The 19,060-nt window shown below is 48.6% G+C and overlaps 1 protein-coding gene across 1 annotated transcript in view; it reads right to left on the bottom strand.

Annotated features, from left to right (window-relative positions):
* Nucleotides 1-19,060, bottom strand: part of LOC147727444 (albumin-like) — a 475,469-nt gene that overhangs the window by 416,066 nt on the left and 40,343 nt on the right. Inside the window, exons 2-3 of the mRNA XM_086961517.1 lie at nt 15,670-15,769; nt 10,392-10,524 (exon numbers count right to left, since the gene is read on the bottom strand). Coding sequence (XP_086817643.1) covers nt 10,392-10,524; nt 15,670-15,769 — 233 coding nt within the window. The remainder of the gene's footprint in view (nt 1-10,391; nt 10,525-15,669; nt 15,770-19,060) is intronic.

Below are 19,060 nucleotides of genomic sequence, written 5' to 3'. Positions count from 1 at the left end.
ATTTATGTATTGTCACCCCTTATAACCTGTGGTTATTTTTTATTAATGTGATGACCCCTTATATAGCCAGTAGGCTTGCCATATATAAATGACTCCACCCTTGTTTTGTGATGCTACATCTGGTACAGATGGGGGTGTTGTGATTATGGGACACAGGAGACACTAGGGGTGCAAGATGTTATGAAGGTGTCACCAAAGGTTCTTCCATTTACCACGTCCCATGAGCAAGCCTTGGACCTTTGCTAGTCTACGAGAGTCAAATTTACTGTAGCCAATGGCTGAAAAACCCCTTTCTGTATATGTATCTGTTTGTCTGTGTATGTTGTGTTTTATGCAATGTCTGATGTTTGGTGTGCATTTGTGATGATAGTAGATCTCACCAGACAACTAAACTGTTAAAATGATTGAAATATTCCGAAAATGAATAATTGCCATTGCTTCAGAGGAAAAACTATATTGTGTGAGAAATGGGTTTGTTGGTTGACTGGGGTGTGAGCCCTGGTCAAGAAGCAACCACAATCCTTGTCAGAGTAAGGCACAAGTAAACCCCAAATTAATTTGTGCTCTGCTGCCTGGCAGCTTTGCATAAAACAGTGAGGCTTAACTTAAAGGCTATGTGTAAAGTATTTGTGCAATACTTCAAACACAGTGAAATCACACCACAAAAGGATCCCACACGGAGTTACAAAAATAGAGTAATTTTGAAATAAATATGTTAAATCGAAGATATGCATTTTTGAAGATTTTAGTGTAAACAGTGCCAAAGGGAACAAAGCACTAACTGTCAGTATCTGGTCCCACTGTATCGGGACAAAGTCAAAAGTTCAGGCCAAGCGGGATGGAGCATAGTTCGGCTGCAGGTACCCAGTTAGGCCAACTGAATATAGTACCTTAAATCCTGGTTTGCAGAGCATTGTAAGGATCCAAGTCAAAGCTGCCTCACGCAGCCGAAGCGATGTGTCGGTTTTGAGATTCGGCGAGGCTGCAATGCAAAGTCCTGCATCATCTTTGAGGATGCCATGCAAAGTCTGGTGCCAAGGATGTGGAGTGCAATCAGGGTGCTGCATCGGTTTACGATGAGCTGCAAGGCTGTGATGCAGAATCCAGCATCATGGTCAAGGCTGCTGTTGATGAGGAATGCGAGATGCAGCACTGAGGTTGTGTCGAGCAGTGACAGTTCCGAAGCAGCAATGGGCTGCGATGCAATGTGGACCTTTGTGAAGGTTCCGATCTATGCAGCAGCAGCGCATCGGATTGGCTCTGGGTCACGCTCGCGAGGGGCTGCTTCTGTTCCGCTGAATCCATGGAGGCTTGCAGAGCAACTTAAGCCCACTTCCAAGGGTCCAGGACTTGGGTATAACTACAAGGCAAGGTAGACTCACAGATGGCAGAGTCTCTGTGAAGGTGCAAGGTTGTTGGAAGCCTGTTGTGTCCCTGAGGCTTCAGATCAGGAGGCCAGTCAACTAGCCCATGGAGTAGCTCTGGGGTTTTGGGTTCAAGAGATACAGGTCCAGGAAAGAAGGCAGCAGATCAGCACAGCAAGGCTGTAGTCCTTCAGAGCAGCAGTCCAGCGGAGTGGCACTTTCTGCCAGGGTATCCACAGGACCAGAAGTGCACTTAAGAGTTGGTTTCTGAGGTCCAATATTTATACACAGTTCTGGCTTTGAAGTGGGGAGAAGCTTTTAGAGGTTGTCCTTTGGCCTTTTCGGTGGACTGCCTCCTCCTATGTACTGGCTCCAGACTAACTACATTGGGTATGCAGCCCTCTGTGTGGAAGCACGACACAGCCTATTCAAGTGTAAGTACGGCTGTGCCCATCTCCTCCCTCCCATCCTGCCAGCGAAGGCCCATCCACGCTAACGTCTATTGTGTGTGAATGTATAGGAGGATTACACAAAGCCCAGCTGTCAACTACACCCATTCAAGTGACCCAGAGAAAGATTGCAGGATCTAAACAGCCAATGCAACAAAATATCAACTTTCTAAAAGTGGTATTTTCAAAATTGTAATTTAAAATACGACTTCACCATGAGTTAGGATTTTTCATTACAATTCCAAAGATGCCAAACATGAACTGGTTACCAGTTTCCATTTGGAAATTACAGCTTATTAAATGTAATAGGGTAATTTCGATGGTACCCTATGGGAGAGGTAGGTCTTGCTGTAGTGAAGAACACATTTAGGAGTTTTTCTCTACCAGGACATGTAAAATGTAAAAGTACATGTACTACTTGCTAAAAATATTTCACTCTGCCTTCTGGGTTGACCAAGGTTTTCCCTAGGGGTTACTTACATGTATTAAAAAGGAATGTTTAGGCAAGGTAAAAGGGTTATTTTGCCAAGTTGAAATGACAGTTTAAAGGCCTACTTAAGTGGGTGGCACAATCAGTGCTGCAGGCCCACTAATAGAAATTAATTTACAGGCCCTGGTCACAGGTAGTGCCATTTTACTAGGGACTTACACGCAACTTAAATATGCCAATTGGGTATAAGCCAGTGTTACCAGGTTTTAAGGAGTGAGCCCATGCACTTTAGCACTGGTTAGCAGCGGTAAATTGCCCAGAGTCGTGAGGCCAGCAAAATCGAGATCAGCAAAAATAGTGGGGTGAAGGCAAAAGGTTTGGGGGAAGACCATCCTAAGGCTGACAGGTCTAACACTCGCTATATGTTAACAATGCATTAATATGCAAGGCATTACGGGGCATTAGCTGTTGAAATTTGTGTTGGTCTGTACAATAGTGCATATCAATGGATTTGTATAGGAAGAAGGAAACTAGTTACCAAGAAACCTTGGGCCTCATGTAAAAGAAAATGACACAAAGCAGCACTGCAAGCCATTTAGCTACGGTGTGCTGCATCATTTTCAAAGCACAGGGATGCGTCATATTAACACCAATACGAATCATTCCTGTGCTTTCCTCTGCGCTGGCACGCAATTGGCTGCCATGCGCCAGTGCAGGCACTCTTGTGCCATTTTGCATGGGTGCCTGCGCTGCTGGGATGATTGTTTTTGTGCAGGAATGGACACATTCTAGCACAAAAACAATCATTAATGACAATTTCCTGTTTCTACGTGTGCTTCAGAATGCATAGAAAGAGGAAAAAAAGAGAAGAAATAAAAGTATTTCTCCTCATTGCGCCATTCCTATGCCTCCCCTGGGAGGAGTAGGATTCTGCGAAATTCCGGGTTCCACAAAATGTTGTAAATCTGGGAATGCGTCAAGTTCCATGGATGCTGCGTGGAATCACCCCTTTCACACAGAGTAATGCATGAAAGTGGCCCATATTTACAAGGCCATGAAAAGTCACGCAGGGTGGCTTTATGCGGCCTTGTAAATTTGGGCATGACCATTGCACCTCCAGTGCATCAAAAGAAGTGACGCACGGGGGGGCGTGGCTTGGACCCCGATGGCGATGGTCGCCTGAGAGCTCGGCTCCGGGACTGAGCCCACTTTGATCCTGCAGATCGGAGTCCGCGGGGCACCCTGGCCCCCTCAAACCGATGATCGGACCGTTGGGGACCTGCTGGGACACCCGGTGAAACTCGAAAACCAGTTGTTCCGACGAAAAACCGAAGTTCAGGGTTCAGCGGAGTGGGACCCAAAATGGCGCTCGGACCTTCTCGACTCCTTGGCCGGGACCCTAGACCCGGAGGTGCATAGTAGGACACGGCGTATCCTCTATATCCTATCTCCCTGTGACACGATAGTCTGGGTGACGATTTGGAAGGATTCGAGCACGGTGGCCGTCCCCGGACGGACTGTTGGCAGAACTCTTGTCGTTCTTAGAACACGGACATCCGGCGGCCCTGTGTGTGAAGACGGCCCCACGAGCCGCACCCGGCTGCCCCCCACCGAGTGACTGAACTTCATGGGCAGCACAGCGCCCTGGCGCCACAGAGTCTCCGGCGGCACTGGTGACTCTCATTCCAGATCCTCATCGGCCAGGTGGGCCTGCCCGCCCTGGCGCCGATCGTCCCCGCCTCCTCCTCATTGGCCTCCGACGACACGGCGGTGGCACGGCCCGAGGTTGCGGAAGAGCAGTGGGCCCTGGAGACGGAGATTGACGACCCTCGGCACAACGACAGCGTGCCAGGAGAGACATAGTCGACGCCCGCACTTGGTGGTGCCTCTGACGGACTTTCCTCCACGGGACTCAATCGCCATGGGAAAACCGAGGGGACCCAGAGGGACCACCCCAGCCGCCTCGGATTCGGAGGAGCCGGACAAGGATGATCGAGGGGACCCGGAGAGCTCTGGTGGCCCTCACTTACAACAACAATTTGACCGGGTCCTGGAGGCGATCGCGACCACGCGCTCGGCCCTACAGCAGGACATTGCCCAGGTTGCGACGAGTTTGGGCCTCCTCAGGGCAGACCACGGTAAGCTCTCGGACAGAGTTAAGGAGGTGGAGAGCTCAGTGGGGACCTTGGAGCCGGCACAGAAAACCCTGGCCGCGACAATGAAGGATGCCCTGTCCCGGATTGAGGCCTTGGAGAGACGGGCGGAGGATGCTGAAGGACGCAACAGGCGGAACAACATTCAGGTGGTGGGCCTACCGGAAAAGATTGAAGATGGCGACATGGTGGCCTACTTGGAAGCTTGGCTCCGGGACTCAGTAGCCCCAGAGGGCCTGTCCTCCTTTTACACCCTGGAGCGGGCACACAGAGTGCCGGCGAGGCCGCCTAAACATGGCCGCGCCCCGCGACCGGTGGTGGCGCGTTTGCTGCACTTTCGAGACAGAGACCTCATCCTTAATGCCGCCAGGCACAATGGCCCTTATAAGGTGGAGAATAGCCAGGTGAACATTTTCCCGGATTACACATATGAGACCCAGCGCAGACGGGCCTCTTTCCTGGCGATCAAGCGCGAACTCCGGAGCGAGGGCATCCAATATTCGCTCCTTTTTCCTGCAAGGCTCTGCATTATCATTGATGACAAGACCCAGTTCTTCGACTCCCCGGAGGAAGTCTGCAACTGGCTCGAACTCTATAGGGCTGGTAAAGATGGTTTTGGCTCGTCGTCTCAGCTGGCCGTGGAACCTGGGCAACAACGGCGGTCCAAAAGACTTCGCAGCCGCCGCGGCAAGTCGGGCAGGCCTTCGACTGTGGAGACATTGGCGGAGCGGAAGGGAGTGCTGGAGATGGTGTCTACTCTATCTGGTTCACAAGGTGGCCCCATTATCGAGGTATCGGACCCTGGAGGCGAGGGGGCACCAACGGACACAGAGGAATCGGAGACCGATAGTGTCCACTTGCCGGTGATCACTCCAAACTCGGCTGAGGACATACTGGATGGACAGGGATGACGGGGTGAGCTACTTCCAATTGGGTGGGGGTTTGAAGCGGAGGTGGTAAGGGAAGGCGATTTATTATAAACTCCGGTGGAGGGGGGGGGGCCCTGATCGTGCCGTAGCTTTTTGTTTTGGGCTCAATCTAGTCCCGGCAGTCCGAGAATCGAGGGCCCATTACCGGCGCCTAGCCCGCACCTAGCCCTTAAGGTCTTCCTGCGGTGGCGACCGCAGGATTAGTCGGGGATTGTGGGATTGTTGGGGGTATGGTTTGGATGGGAACTAGATGGTACTGTTTGGATCCTGTTCTGGGGAGGGTGGGTAGGGGTTTGTTTCAAACGGGAGTTGTTGTTTTTTTGTTGGCGAAAATGGCCGCCATCAGTGTTGAATTGACTGTTGCTCGATCTTTGTTGGAGCCTTGGTGGGGAGACCCGGAACGGACGATATGGGACAATGGTTGATATTGCTAATGTGAAATGCATCACTTGGAATGTACGGGGGCTTCACACTATGTCTAGACGACACAAAGTTCACGCTTATCTAGTGCGTAGAGGGGTGCAGATAGCGCTGCTGCAGGAGACTCATCTCAACAAGGCGGAAGGGGCGGCGCTACAGCGTAGATGGAGAGGGCAGGTCTTCTATACCTCGTACTCAGCGTATGCAAGGGGGGCGCTAAAATGGATCAGGGCTGGGGTCCCCTATCAGGTTACGAAATCAGTGGTGGATCCGGGGGGTCGCTACGTGGCTCTCTCAGGCACACTTGGGGGTAGGGACTTGAACATTTGCTGTATTTACGCGCCTAATGTGGACCAGCTTGCCTTCCTCTCCGGGTTATCGGGTTCGTTGGCCCACTTCTTCTCGGGACCCCTCCTACTCGGTGGCGATTTTAATTCAGTAGTGGACGTAGAGGCCGACCGCTCGCACCCCCCCCTCCCAGACTCCCCAGTTCGCCGGGTGTCAAAAGGGAGGAAGGAATGGCAGACGCACTGGGGGCTCACGGATATCTGGAGAGCACAGCACCCCGACACTAGAGACTACTCCTATTTCTCTGGCCTACATGAGTTGCACGTGCGACTGGACGGGTTTCTGGGATCGGTGGAGTTAGTGTCCGCAGCGGTCCGCTCTGAATATTTGACCAGGACCATCTCAGACCACAACCCTCTCCTGATGGACCTTTGTTGGTTTCCCGGGGTTCCTAATGTGCCCACCTGGAAAATGCGCCCGGAGATCTTAGAGTACATAGTCTTTAAGGCGGACCTGGAGGATAAAATCTCGGAGTATTCCGCGTCCAATGGGGGTACTGCGGGATCGAGAGCTTTGGAGTGGGATGCCTTTAAGGTAGTGATCAGGGGCTACTGCATTTCTAAACAAGTGGGCATGCAGCGAGTCATCCTTGATGACTTGGCTGCGGCTGATCGGAAGCTCCGCGAGATGGAACTTCGCCGCCCCGGACATCCTGAACTCCAGGAGAGCACGGCGGCGGCGAGGGAGACAGTGGCGGCGGAGGTCGAACGACTGCGCTGCTTCGACTATAAGGCCTACACTACTAGGTCGCTCACGGAGGGGGATAGGTCGGGCGCATTATTGGCGTGGCTAGCTAATCCTACGCGCCGGACCTCTCTGACGACGTCCATGCGCACGGCGGAGTGGGCTGAAGTACACACTCAACCGGAGATATTGGGCTGCTACCTGCGCTACTATGAACAACTGTACCGCAGTAGCTCTGCCAGGGACCCCGACCTGATTGAGGACTACCTGCAACCCCTGGAGTTACCAACGCTGGAGCCGGAAGTAGCGAAGGCTCTGGGCTCCGACATCGAACTAGGTGAGATTCGTAGCGCCATTAAAGGGATGGCGAGGAATAAGACCCCGGGCCTGGATGGCCTCCCGGTTGAATTTTACTCCGCCTACGCTGACCTCTTGGCGCCTCGACTGCTGATAGTTTACAGAGAGGCGAAGCGGTTGGGTCGCCTCCCCGGCTCGATGTGTGAGGCATTAGTGGTTCCCCTCCTCAAGCCTGGGAGAGAATCGGCCGACCCGGCATCCTACCGACCTTTATCAATGCTGACGGTCGATTATAAGATCCTGAGCAGCATATTGGCTTCGAGGCTGCTGGGGCACATGCGCTCTTTGGTACACGAGGACCAGGCTGGATTCATTCCCAAGCGAAACACAACCATGAACATTCGCAGGCTGTTTCGCTTGCTGTGGGAACCGCACTTAGAAGCCCCATGCCCGGTGGTCCTTTCGTGGATTTGGAAAAGGCCTTTGATAGTCTGGAATGGGACTACCTGCGCAGTGTACTGCTGCGCTTCGGTCCGGGAGAGGGCTTTGTCAGGTGGACCACGGTGTTATATGCCTCGGCGTCGGCCAGGGTAAGGGCAGGTCCGCTGATCACCTCACAATACCCGGTGGAGAGAGGCACGAGGCAGGGTTGCTCATTGTCCCCGCTGCTCTTCGCGCTAGCGGTGGAGCCACTGGCGCTGCTGCTCCGGTCAGGGGTCTACTTTAACGGTTTGCGGACGCCATCTGGCCCGCATCGTGTCTCGCTGTACGCTGATGATCTGTTGCTCTTCCTTGAGGACCCGGTGGCTGCCTTGAATGGGGCCGCGTCGGCGCTAACGGCTTTTGGGGAGGTCTCGGGCCTTCGGGTGAATTGGGCCAAGACTTGTCTGTTCCCGGTTCGCAGGGGAACGCCCAGCCCTGACATCAGTGGGGAGATTAGATGGGAACCTGACTGTTTCAAGTACCTGGGGGTATACATATACCACGACCCAACTGACCTCCTGGATGGGAACATAGCTCGCTGTACTCGCGCGTTGCGTGGTAGCATGGACTTCTGGGCTACCTTGCCGCTCTCGGTGGCAGGGCGGATCGCTCTGTTGAAAATGGTGGCACTCCCCCGGCTGCTCTACTACTTTCGTGCGCTGCCGATTTGGATCCCGCCGGCCACCTTTCGGCTATTGCGGTCTATGGTGGTGGGATTCCTCTGGGGTTCGGGCCGCCGGAGAGTGGCCCTCAAGACCCTGATGAGGCCGAAAGCTGAGGGTGGCCTTGCGGTGCCGGATTTTGAGAAGTACTATTTGGCGGCGCAACTACAGACCTTCACCCAGGAGGTCGCGAGGGAGTTTCGAGGCCCGGAGACCGGGAGGGGCACGGGGATGGCTAGGCATGTTATCTCCTTCATCACATTGCGACAGCGTCTGACCTTGCAGGACATGACGCTCGAAGAAAAGACCATTCGATTATGTTGGAATCGCGCCCACGCCCGGGGACAGTTGCGGTTACCATATGCACCTGAAATACCACTGGGTATGTTGACGGCCCTGCCTCACGGAGGAGATTGGTCACGACTGGGGCACTGGGAGGACGCGGGACTGCAGCTGGTGGGGGACCTTTATGAGGACGGGCGTTATTGCCCTTTCAAGAGCTCATAGACCGCTTCGGCGTTCCTCGTGGCGATTTCCTTTTGCACGCGGCTCTGATCCGAGCGATTCAGGCGCACTGGAAAAACGGGCTGGAGGAACCGCCTACATCCCCGGTGTGTCAATATGTTATGATGTCCGCGGGGACGGTCAAAACGGTCACGTGCCTGTATAGCAGATTGATTAATGAGGGGTTGACCCCCCTCACCACTTTACGAACCCGCTGGGAGGCAGACATAGGGAAGGAGATTCCGGAGACGACCTGGTCGCAACTTATGAGGCGGGCCTGGAAAGGCGCACGCCACACCCGCTTCCAACTGGTCCACTTCTACGTACTCCACAGGGCCTATTTGACCCCGGCGAAGATCCAACAGTACTTTGCTGCGGATTCGGCAGAGTGCCCCAGGTGCCGGGCGCCTGAGGCGGACCTCCTCCATATGTTGTGGTCTTGCCCGGCGTTGTCCTCCTATTGGCTTGGAGTAGGAGACACCCTGAATAGGGTAACGGGGAGGTCCTTGTCGGTCGACGCGGCGGTAGGGCTCCTACACTGGTTCCCGCATACCCCCAAGAATAAAATCTCAAGTAAATTTATTGATCTGGGGCTTCTCCTTGCTAAACGAGAGGTGACCAGGAATTGGAAGGCAAGAGTTGGTCCAACGGAGGCTAGGTGGCACAGCGAACTTTTGAAATGGGCGGCAGGGGAGAGCACGCTGCGATACCAATTAGCTAGGCGGCAGCACAACGAGAAAGCGCAGGAATCAGCACTAGAATGGGAGACGTTAGTGCAGGCCCTCAGGGATTATTGCGCTTCCAGCGATTCCGAGAGTGAAGATGCGGCACATCCCGAGTCCCGATAGCCAACTATATTTCAGATACCTATGGAATTCTCCGGGATATCTCCCATAGGCTTTCCTACACGCATTACAAAACACACTGATGGCGGGGTTGGGGGGGGTTCTACTCGAATCACTGGGTTGTTGGGGGGGTTTCTTTTGCTCTTTTTGTAGGATGTTTTAGAAAAGCAGATGAAGGCCTATGGATCATCCGGACCAGCTTCGACCTTCTATCGGATCCCCTTTGGTGTTCGCCGCCCGACCCTTGGGTTGTGGGCTGAATGGCTGTGTACACATGTAGCTTGCCTAGGGGAGATGGGATGTGTTCTACTTTTTCTGACTGTGCCTATATTGCTGGTCCGATATGTAATTTTGACTAATTCCTGCAATAAAAATATATTTAAAAAAATATATATATATATCAAAAGAAGTGACGCACCGGTGGTGCTATACGCCCCCCAGTACTTCCACCACGGTAAAAGAATTCAACTTTTAAAATGATATTCCTCACTATTACTCCCGTCCTTTGGGAGTAACCTATTGAACCCTCTTCCGCCTCCCAAGCAATTCCTGTGAAGATCCCATCGCATTCTTTGCCTCCTTCTCCTCAAAGGCATGGTTACAGTTTTCTTGATACATTTTCCATGGTAATGGGTTTCTGTGTTTTGCATTCAAGACAATTTAACAGAAAGTGTATAGTATTACCTGCGCTGACTATGATACATAATAGCCAATCAGCCGCTGCGGAAAATAGGCTGTCAATGCAAGTCCACCAATCGCAAAGAGCAAGCAAATCAACTGCAAAGTCCCAGAAGAATTGAAAGAAAATTAAGATGTATCATACCGCTGATTTTCTACAATCCGCAGTCTTGGTGCCTGTAGAGCACTTCTGTGCAAGTTCAGTGAAATCTTTGGCACGCTGCACTTGCTTCTCGTAAGAGCACTTTTGAAGATACTGGGAAAACATAACAATGCCCCTGAAATAGAACCAAACTGTAATCAAAATCCAAGCAAACCAAACACAAATTAGAACATGAATGTCTTGGAGGGTAAATTATTCTCGCCATCAAACACCCATTAACCTGTAAAATCCCAGAGAAGGGATGATTCAATCGTGGAGGCACAGAGTTGAACTTTAAAACCAATCAGTACCAAACGCTTCAATACAGCACCTTTCCCATGGCCGAGGTCAGTTCTAAAAGCAACCTCAGCACTTTGGCGGAATTTCCCTAATCATTTACAAATTGATTTCAAAGAAAGTCCTAGACAGGGTATTTTGGAAAGGTTTTCAACCTCGATGAGAGTGAACAAACAAAACAAAAAAGCAGTGGCGTGTTGCAGAGAAACAAGTGCAAGCATGTGAAGAAGTAGTGAAATTATGTGGGACAAACCAAAGAAATGCTTGGTGGTGGGAATACTGTAGTAAAAAAGGTTAATCCGCCAGAATAACTACAGTATCCTCGTCTCACAAAGAGGTTCAACAATTACAGGCATGATTCACCCTATCTGTGGCTCATAAATGAGAATAAGTTTATATAGTTTAGGTATAATCATGCACAAGAGATATCTGATGGCGAAAATGTAAAGCTAGAGTGAGGGAAGTATAGGAGAAAGCCATGAATGTCTACTGTACTGTGCAGTGAAACGTATTAATTCAAAACATTAAGAGAACCCCTTCCCCCCCTAAAAAAAACATATAGCAAACTGTTAATAAAGTAGATGAGAGCTGGGGAAACTGGCCTAATAGCAGATGAAATGTGAGAACACAATGAAAGAAGAGCCCAGATTACTACTGGTTTGAAGTACTTTTCTGTTTTTATTGCCCATGGCATGACATAAATAGCCACGTGGCCTTCTAGAGTCCAAATGGCTGGTTATGTCCATATTGGTCATCTACTGTAGGAGAGGGAAGACACCTATATACTCAGGGCCCAATTCCAAACGCCACGTGCTCATAAATCAAGTTCAAGAATGGAAATTGCAGGATTTACTGCTATTCGGCATTTACAAAGGTGACCTAGAAGCAGTAACGACATTTACTCTTGCATAATTGTATGTTTCAACTGGATGCAGATATGCAGGAAGAGGTTTAGTGCAACAGAGGGAGGAATGGGATGATCAAGGTGTGGTTAGGCTTGTAGGCTTTATAATGCCCACACACATGGGAATTTGTGATCATTCAAAAACGTCTCTATTATCCTTTCCAACCCTGAAAATGACCATACAGCTACTCCAGCAATCAGAGCCGCCTTAGAGCTGTGCATCCGGAGCGGCTGCACCAGGCACTGATCGTGGAGCCGCTGTGTAATAATGTGTGGGTTTTAAAGTTCCTGCTGCAGAGCCTCGTCGCTTTATGGAACATTTCCTGTAGACTGTTTTACACGTGTAATGTGTGTATGATGTACATGAATGTATGATTACAGTCTTGGTATAGCGCATGGCTACCCGAAGGCATCCCAGCGCTTTAAAACACAGGCAGGACCCCACAGATCAGTGGAAAAGGAGAGTTTTCAGTCGTTTCCTAAACAGGAGATGGTTGGGTTCGAGCCGAATGTCCTCTGGCAGAAGGTTCCATCATTTGGCTGCCTGAAGAGAGAACAGACAGCCCCCCCATTTGTGACCTCTTGACCCTCTGGACTGTCAAAAGATTGAGATGGTTTGACCTAAGAGCTCTGGAGGATTGATAGTGGCGAAATAGAGGGCGCAGGATAACCGGGCCACTGTTGGTAATTGACTTATGAGCCATACACATGGCCTTAAATCGGATCCTTTCCTGTACCAGGAGCTAATGGAGGGAGCGAACTGCAGACTTCGCAGAGCAATGTCTTGGTACCTCGCATAGCAGCCGAGCTGCGCAGTTCTGAACCGACTGAAGTATTTTAATGGTGCTCACGGGGGCTCCAAGATAGACTGCATTGGAATAGTCCAATCGGGAGAGAAATAGGGATTGGACCAGGAGCCGTCTGGTCTCCCATGGGAGAAGGGTCAAAACCTTCCTTAACACCCTGAGCAGGCCATAACAAGTCACAGCAACCTTCTTGGCCTGCACCTGAAAGCTTAGGAAAGAATCGAGCCAGACTCCCAAACTCTTGATTTGGTCCTTAGGGGCAGGGGGGGGACCCAGACACCTCAGCCACCAAGGATCAAGATTGATAGGAGCCTTGTACCCCAGAAGCATAATCTCAGTCTTAGATCCATTAAGTTTTAAGAACGATGAGTCCATCCACTCAAGGACCCTTGTAAGACAGGGGGATAGGTTGTTTGTTCCAGAGATCAGATCTTCCGATCTAGCAAGGAAGACCACCAACTGCGTGTCATCGGCGTAGGTGACTAACTTAATTCCCCAGGGAAGTTTTCAGTCGTTTCCTAAACAGGAGATGGTTGGGTTCGAGCCGAATGTCCTCTGGCAGAAGGTTCCATCATTTGGCTGCCTGAAGAGAGAACAGACAGCCCCCCCATTTGTGACCTCTTGACCCTCTGGACTGTCAAAAGATTGAGATGGTTTGACCTAAGAGCTCTGGAGGATTGATAGTGGCGAAATAGAGGGCGCAGGATAACCGGGCCACTGTTGGTAATTGACTTATGAGCCATACACATGGCCTTAAATCGGATCCTTTCCTGTACCAGGAGCTAATGGAGGGAGCGAACTGCAGACTTCGCAGAGCAATGTCTTGGTACCTCGCATAGCAGCCGAGCTGCGCAGTTCTGAACCGACTGAAGTATTTTAATGGTGCTCACGGGGGCTCCAAGATAGACTGCATTGGAATAGTCCAATCGGGAGAGAAATAGGGATTGGACCAGGAGCCGTCTGGTCTCCCATGGGAGAAGGGTCAAAACCTTCCTTAACACCCTGAGCAGGCCATAACAAGTCACAGCAACCTTCTTGGCCTGCACCTGAAAGCTTAGGAAAGAATCGAGCCAGACTCCCAAACTCTTGATTTGGTCCTTAGGGGCAGGGGGGGGACCCAGACACCTCAGCCACCAAGGATCAAGATTGATAGGAGCCTTGTACCCCAGAAGCATAATCTCAGTCTTAGATCCATTAAGTTTTAAGAACGATGAGTCCATCCACTCAAGGACCCTTGTAAGACAGGGGGATAGGTTGTTTGTTCCAGAGATCAGATCTTCCGATCTAGCAAGGAAGACCACCAACTGCGTGTCATCGGCGTAGGTGACTAACTTAATTCCCCAGGGAAGAACAACATCCGCCAGGGGCCTCATGTAGCTGTTAAACATGGTTGGGCTTAATGATGATCTCTGGGGAACGCCGAAGTGCAGTGGGAGGTGTTTAGATGCTGATTCCTCCTCAAAAACCGAAAAGGTTCTTTCTGAAAGAAAGGATTGGAACCATTTTAGGGCCACCCCTGAGATACCAGCCTCCTGTAGACGCCGGATCAGCAGTGTGTGATTTACTGTGTCGAAAGCTGCGCTAAGGTCCAACAGGACCACCGCAGCTCAGCCGCCCGCATCCACAATTTTCCTTGTTTCCTCCACCACCGCCACCAAAGCAGTTTCTGTACCCTGCTTGATTCTAAACCCTGTTTGAGTGGGGTGAAGGGCTCCCTCGTTTTCAATAAAGGCAGATAGAGCTAGATTGACATGCTTCTCAGCAATTTTGCTAAGCCCTGGCAGCAAGGAGATGGGGCGATAGTTGGCCCAATCCTCTGGATCCAGGCTAGTTTTTTTCAAAAGGGCCTTAACTCTAGCCTGCTTCCATAGAGTACCAAAGTACATTACTGTGACACACTAAATTAGTATGAATAGCACATTAATGCAAAATAAATACATGTGAGAGAGGGGACAAGGAGCAATGAGTGGCACTGTTGTAGTGGGACAGTGAGGGAATCCGTGGAGAAGAAGGTCACTGAGGGGATGTCAAAAAACAGATTGTTGTCCTGGGCACCACCAGAGCCAAAGCCAGGTCTGCCATCAATGAGCTGAAATGAATGCCCTTCCAGAGCCAGAAAAAAATAGAAAGACACATAAACTTGTTGGGATAATGCATTTTCCACTGTGGATAAAATAAATTAAATAAGAAATTGTACATCAGGTCTTCCTTTCCTCAATACAGAAGTGTACACTGTGCATGATAGGGAAGAGTTCTAAATCTGCTCTTATGTGAAGGGGTACTTTTATTCGTGCATTCTTACGAGTTCCTTTCTAAACAGGTATCTCAGACTTTAACTGTTATCTTTAATAAAAGTAAACGTTCTATTAAACCCAGTCGCAAAATACATTTTTGGGGGAATATCTGTGCAAACACAAAGAAGAATCTAGTACTTCAGTCTATGCCATCAAAGATGTTTTTTTAACACAATGTTATTGATTTTTTGGGGGAAATCAATGCATAGGATCCTACTGTCCGTGATCGATAAACAGAACACATGACCTCTTCGTACTTTGAAAAGCAGGGGCAGGAATATTTTTAACCCACTTCAAATTCTGTTGCCTTCATGGCAGATTTGAAGATGATGGGTCTGCAGCCAAAGAATGTACTAATACCAGAAGCAAAACGTGTCCTTATTTTAGAACTTTTCCATCTACGTTTCAATTCATAAGTATTTTCAATCAAATTTACCTCAGAGAAAGGATGAACCTAGAAGCTAATCAAAATTCTGCCACCCGATGTAAAATGAGATGTAATACCTACACTGCCTTCTCATCAACAATACCTTTATTTCAGCACGGCTCTTATCTCAATCTGCCATGACCTTGACCTAGATGACTTGCTATCCCAACTCTAGTCTTACGACTTGGACCGATACAGTCATCTTGGGATCATGGTAGTCAGTGTAAAAACTCATATCGATTGAATAGGTTTTTCAAAGTGACATGCTGTCACTGTAAAGGTTGTCGATGTGATGTGGTAAAGTTAAATGTTGAGCTTAATGCACATTGTGTATTTTTCTTAATATATGTAGTGTGCAGTTTGAAGGCAATGAAAGCAGCCTTTCCCTGTCTTCCACCCTCCTCTCAAATGTAGCTCTGCCTTGTTGATGTAACCCTTAACTGGTTTACTTTCAGGAAAGAAAGGTATTAGAGAAATACTGTGTCTTAATTAAATTCAGTTACTCAGGTATACCACGAAGAATGTGTTTACATATCTTTTCATTAGTACTCACAGAAGATGGAATTTTTCTTTTCCTAAGATATTGAAGACATCACCCACATTTCGGTCTACTCTTAGAGCATTCTGCGCCTCTGGGTCTGGCTCATAAACATCTACAAAAAGTAAATAAATGAACAATAACAGTTTTTTTTTCTATTTATTTCAATTGGCAACACAGAGATTTACGGTTGTTTCTTTATCAAGAATGTTCAGTTGTTGTGCCTCAGAAACAAATATAAATAAAAAATTCCAGCATATTGTCAGCAAACAAACATCTGTAGGTGAACTGAGTGCTTCCTTTAAAGCACGGATTTCCAATCACTGTCAATAATGACTGCAACTTTTCTAGACTGTCGAGATAAATTACCACGCAAAGAATACCCATTTGAATGTATTATTTGTGAATTGTTTCTGTGTGAATCTTCTGTAAGCATAACATGGATTAGCTTCCTTCTTATGCACCAACACAGAATTTTTAGTGGGCAGAGAGCCTGTTGAATTCTAAGAGGACAGAAGAAAGGAGTTGAATAGGACCCAATAGAGTGGCAAGGGGCACGTTGCCAATGAGCAGAACAAACAGACGGAAATGAATCACACTTACGGGAAGGAAGAAATGGGTAGAAAGGCGAAATAGTTGTTGGAAACACATACTGAAAGATATGTCATAATGAGACTATGCTGTAAAAATGCCCTCAATTTCCATGCAAGATTACAACTGATAGAAGAACTTTGAAATCTAGAAAACGGTAGCAGTCTGTACACTGGACTTCCTAGTTTGGCCCTCATCAAGCTGCAAAATGGTTGAAACCCATGCTGTTTCACTTGTATTTAGCTTCATCCAAATGACCACATCTTGCTTGCCCTTGAGTCATTACAAAATCTCTTGTTCAAACAGGAATCTCAATTCATTGTCCACATACTTCCCTATAGTAGTGTCCTAGGATATGTATCTGTAAGAAAATAGGTTCTGCCCATCAAATCACCATGGATTTTTTGCTTTTGATCATCTGGGATGGACATTTTTACTGTGGATGAGCATACCAACTTGTGACTCACCCACGATAAACTCATGCTAAATGGACTGCATGTGTTTACCACCAGTGTACGCCTTTTAAGAAAAGGCTGATTAGAGGCAGCAAGGGTAAGGAGCATTTGGCTGGTTATATGTGCACTTACGTATGTGCACACGTGTGAGGGCAGAGCACGGGAGACTCCTGTAAGGAGCAGCCTAGCAACTGCGCACAGGTAGCCTGGTGCATAGGCAATTCTACAGTATTGGATATTGACCTGTGATAGGCCTCATATGTTAGTGTACAGTCAAAAGGAAAGTCATTGTGGTTTACTGTCTTGTCTGCCGTGCATCCTAAGGCAATCTAAGGTAGCCCTCCCCATAGGTGTATAATGGAATGTCCATTATACACCTATGGGGCGTGCTGCCTTACAGTGCAGCTTCTCAGCCGTTTGGCCTAGAAAGACCAGTCACATAGTGAATTGGGGCATAACCTGTACAGGAAAATCAATTCTGAAAGTTCATAAAAGGTATCTGTACAGCGAATGGGTCATCCAGAAATGTTATATTTCTCTGGCTCAGCACAGGATCAGAGGCTAGACCTTTTATCACCCTGCTGTGCTAAGTTAATTATATTTCTCTCCAGGGGCAGCACTAAAGGCCTTAGCACATAAAGGGTGCCATTAACAGTTGAAGAAAGTGACCCACTAGGGTCACCTGTGTCACTCTTGACCTCCTCTTGCCTTCCAGACAATGAAGAGTCAATGACGCAGTAGATAATACAAGCAAACTAGTTTATTCACAAAGTACACTGCAGTGGACTCCAGTCTGACCAGCCTCCTGTGATTGCAGACGAGGTACTGACTCTAACAAGCTTAAAGTTACATTGTGTAGGTTGCAGAGCACACAAAGGCTCGCCTATTATGGGAAAGTACTGGTAGCTGTTGTAATACAATGGGGGCTCAGAACATAAGTTTTGATTCCTCAGTCTGGTACAAGCTATCTACTATCCAAGGTCGTCTGGCCTATCCTCCCTTCTAGACAGGTGGGAGAAGGCCTCTATGTAATAGAAAAGGCCTGCGCTAATGAGCAATTTTCAGAGTTGGAGAAACAAAACTTACCATGGACCATTTCTCATAAATAAGATGAACAGTTTGTTGATAAAAGAAAATGGCATCTTTGAGAGCTAAAATGGTGGCACAGATGTCAACCTAACTAACACAACTTCTATATTTTCTGGTTCCGTCTACACACAATATGCAAATATAACGCATTCGCCGTATACATGCTAATATAAATTTGGGTAAAGCACGAACAAGATGTCCATATTACGTTTCAATTCTATCAGACCCTCCTTTTAGCATGCTATGCTAATACAGATAACCTTTATTCATTCTATCAGGTAGGGGGTCTTTACAAGTCTAGTAGAGGACAGGAAAATATAGCTATAAAGACAATAATATATCAGATACGAATATGTATGTGAATTTAACCAACGTGAAGACAAATATAACACTACACATTTTTGGTACAAGTAGCCTCAGGGACAGAACCTGTAAGGGAAGTAGTTGAACCAATAACACCCTCGTCTAGCTGCATGAAGGTATCAAGCTCTTTTTGAAGCATTATGGTTGCATTTGAATCATGAATTGAAATTCTTTTGGGAGTGAGATAAGTAGTACAATATGAGCAACATAAGGGAAGGCAGTGAATCAAAACACAGCAAATACAAGGAGATGATGGACAGAGTGCTGAAACTTTTCAGACACTCACCCCCAGTCACAGATCTGGGTTAAAGCCATCATCATTCTTAAGCTCACTTCGCCACCTCATTTCAGACCCAGCTATATGCAAATCAGTCTTGACTCTGTGCCCCATGGGAACAGTCCAGCCAGAACTGCCAAGCCAGGTCTTCCCTGAACCAGAAACTAGCATCCTGGGACCGGTTTCTTGGTAATACCCTTCATCAGCCAGGCTAGCTTGACTCCAGTGGCAAATTGAGCAAGGGACCCACGTCTGGCCATACCCTGCCAACTTAGGGAGAACAAAGCAAACACAAGGAGATGATGGACGGAGCGCTGAAACTTTTCAGACACTCACCCCCCGTCACAGATCTGGGTTGAATCCATCATCATTCTTTAGCTCACTTCGCCACCTCAGTTCAGACCCAGCTATATGCAAATCTGTCTTGACCCTGTGCCTCATGGGAACAGTCCAGCCGAACTGCCAAGCCAGGTCTTCCCTGAAATCGGAAAAAAGCATCCTGGTACCGGTTTCTGGGTAACATCCTTCATCAGCCAGGCTAGCTTGAATCCAGTGGCAAAGTGAGCAAGGGACCTATGTCTGGGCATACCCTGCCAACTTTGTGCATTTAATCAATACACAGCAGCATATT

Source organism: Lissotriton vulgaris, chromosome 3_1 (assembly GCF_964263255.1).
Source record: "Lissotriton vulgaris chromosome 3_1, aLisVul1.2, whole genome shotgun sequence".
Lineage (NCBI taxonomy): Eukaryota > Metazoa > Chordata > Amphibia > Caudata > Salamandridae > Lissotriton > Lissotriton vulgaris.
The sequence above is the reverse complement of the archived record's forward strand: the minus strand, read 5'-3'. Positions and strand labels throughout refer to the sequence as shown.